Source organism: Acomys russatus, chromosome 25 (genome assembly GCF_903995435.1).
Source record: "Acomys russatus chromosome 25, mAcoRus1.1, whole genome shotgun sequence".
Taxonomy (NCBI): Eukaryota; Metazoa; Chordata; class Mammalia; order Rodentia; family Muridae; genus Acomys; species Acomys russatus.
In genome coordinates, this window is record NC_067161.1 from 12599272 (window position 1) to 12601244 (window position 1973).

The 1973-nt window shown below is 56.3% G+C and overlaps 1 protein-coding gene across 1 annotated transcript; it reads right to left on the reverse strand.

Annotated features, from left to right (window-relative positions):
• Positions 1-402: 402 nt before the first annotated feature.
• On the reverse strand, positions 403-1072 carry LOC127208632 (voltage-dependent T-type calcium channel subunit alpha-1H-like). The gene is made up of 3 exons (XM_051168122.1): positions 963-1072; positions 747-880; positions 403-583 (listed from the first exon to the last, which is right to left on the reverse strand). The coding sequence occupies exons 1-3, from the start codon at positions 1053-1055 to the stop codon at positions 403-405; spliced, it is 408 nt and encodes a 135-aa protein (XP_051024079.1). The 5' UTR covers positions 1056-1072.
• Positions 1073-1973: the final 901 nt, after the last annotated feature.

The following is a 1973-nucleotide window of genomic DNA, read 5'->3' on the forward strand; positions in this document are numbered from 1 at the left end:
ACTCAAGACTGGACATCTGAATTCAGCTACTGAGAAAACACTGAAACTATCTGGAGACACAGACAGATGATTGGCATCTGAACAGGCCACTTCCCAAGAGCAGCCACATGACTTCCTGCAAGTCTTCTCTGTGTGTAGTGGGAGCATGCAATGGGTCCCGCCTTGTCCCAGAGCCCCCAAGTTCAGCTCCCTTGTATGGGAGGAATGGGCAGTGGGGTGCAGAGTACCCCCCAAAGCCCAGACTCTTACATGTGTGTGCCTCCACCTGTGTCAGGCCCACTGGACCATGATGTAGCCGGGAAACCTTTTCAGCCCAGACTCTCGCCCCAGATGCTATGCAAACGAGGAGTCCAAGGCTCAGAGCACTAGGCACTGGGAGTCTCCATCATATCCCACCTGGGGCTACCCTAGACGCGCCAAGTCTGCTGCTACGTAGGTAAAAACAGGAGGGCCAGCAGAACATTCAGGGCAGGAGTGACACTTACTCGGGACCCGGTTGATGGCGCGGAGGGGCCGCAGCACACGCACTGTGCGGATGGCAGAGAGGCTCACGTTGTGTCCGTCCAGAGAGTACTCCATCATGCTGGGGTGGAGGAAGCAGGGATGCTCAGGGAGGGTAGAGCTCAGAGGCCCATGTCTCCTATCACTGTCACCCACCGCCCCTCAGGGGCCATCAACATGTGCATCCTACCCGAAGCCCTCTCAGGTCTCAGGCCTGAGGTTGGTCCTAGGATTCTCAAGCATACCCCGCCATGACAATGAAGAAGTCCAGCCTGTTCCAGGTGTCACCCAGGTAGCATTTCTGCCCAAACAGCCCCAAAGCCACCATCTTGATTACCATCTCCACAGCAAAGAAGGCAAAGATGAAGTCATCAAAGGCCTGGAGGGGAGGAGGGTCACGCATGAGGGACCAGGGCACACCTGGTACCCGCCTGGTTCTCCTCACAGCCCTTGACACCTACCTCCAAGATGCTGCACCGTTCTGAGCGGCACTCAACATCCTCGCAGGGCCGGAACATGCCAAGCGTCACGCAGTTCAGCATGATGACCAGCATGCTGATGTGCTCGAACCACCTGCGGGCTGTGCGTTAAGGGCTAAGCGTAGCAGACAGCCCCCCTCTGCCTCCTCCCAGGTGCTCCCTCTCACCAGTATGCAGTGAGCTGCGTGGCAGGGCTCAGCCCCAAGTCCACAGTATAGATAACACCAGAACATGACCACCAGGTGGCGCCATGGCACCATGCTGGCCCCTATGGCTAGCCAAGCGCTCCAAGTAGCTAATTCCAAGTAGTCACTGCCCCTGACCCTGCTTCATACTGAGCCAGCCCTGGAAATAGTGCAGTGGGCCAGTGGTGTCACACCTGAGGGCCTAGAATAGGACATCAAACACATTGGAGCCTGGCAGCCTGAGTCAGGGTCAAACTATACCGGGAGAAAGGCCCGAGGACAGCTGGGAGGACACAGGAACGTAAGAACCTATGGTAGGGAAAGACGAAAGTTCCTGAAGGTGACCTTCAGCAGGTCATGCGCCTCTAAGTCTGCATGGGTGCCCACGAGGACAGGAACGCAGAGCTCCACCCAGCATGTGTCCACTCCTAAACAATAACCCTATCAGCTTAGTATGGGGACACAGGCTGGCGCGTTGGTGGGGGTCTGTGGCCACAACGCACAGGTCCAGTACCAGCCAAAGCAACCTGTCAGAGGTATAGGAACAGAATAAGATGAGAGACATCCTTATGAAGGGCAGGGCTGTACTACCTGCTACCCTTGGGGCTACCTGGGAGCAAGGGATGAAGAAGGGCCAGGCCATTTTCTGAATGCCCTTCTTATAGTCCTGACCCTGACCCCCTCCTGTACTTACAGAGCTGGGCCCCCTAGCCCACACAGGCGGTGTGCTCTGTGGTGCCAAGCCACCAATGTAATTACATGCTCCTGCTGAGAGCGTCATAATTACACTTAATGGGTTCAGCAGTAA

What these genes read in the sequence shown, in the direction of transcription:
- LOC127208632 (XM_051168122.1), bottom strand. Translation starts at nt 1,055, where the DNA reads ATGCTGGTCATCATGCTGAACTGCGTGACGCTTGGCATGTTCCGGCCC. An exon ending in AACGGTGCAGCATCTTGGAG is followed by an intron (nt 881 to 962) that starts GTAGGTGTCAAG and finishes CCTCCCCTCCAG; the next exon opens with GCCTTTGATGACTTCATCTT. An exon ending in TTCTTCATTGTCATGGCGGG is followed by an intron (nt 584 to 746) that starts GTATGCTTGAGA and finishes CCTCCACCCCAG; the next exon opens with CATGATGGAGTACTCTCTGG.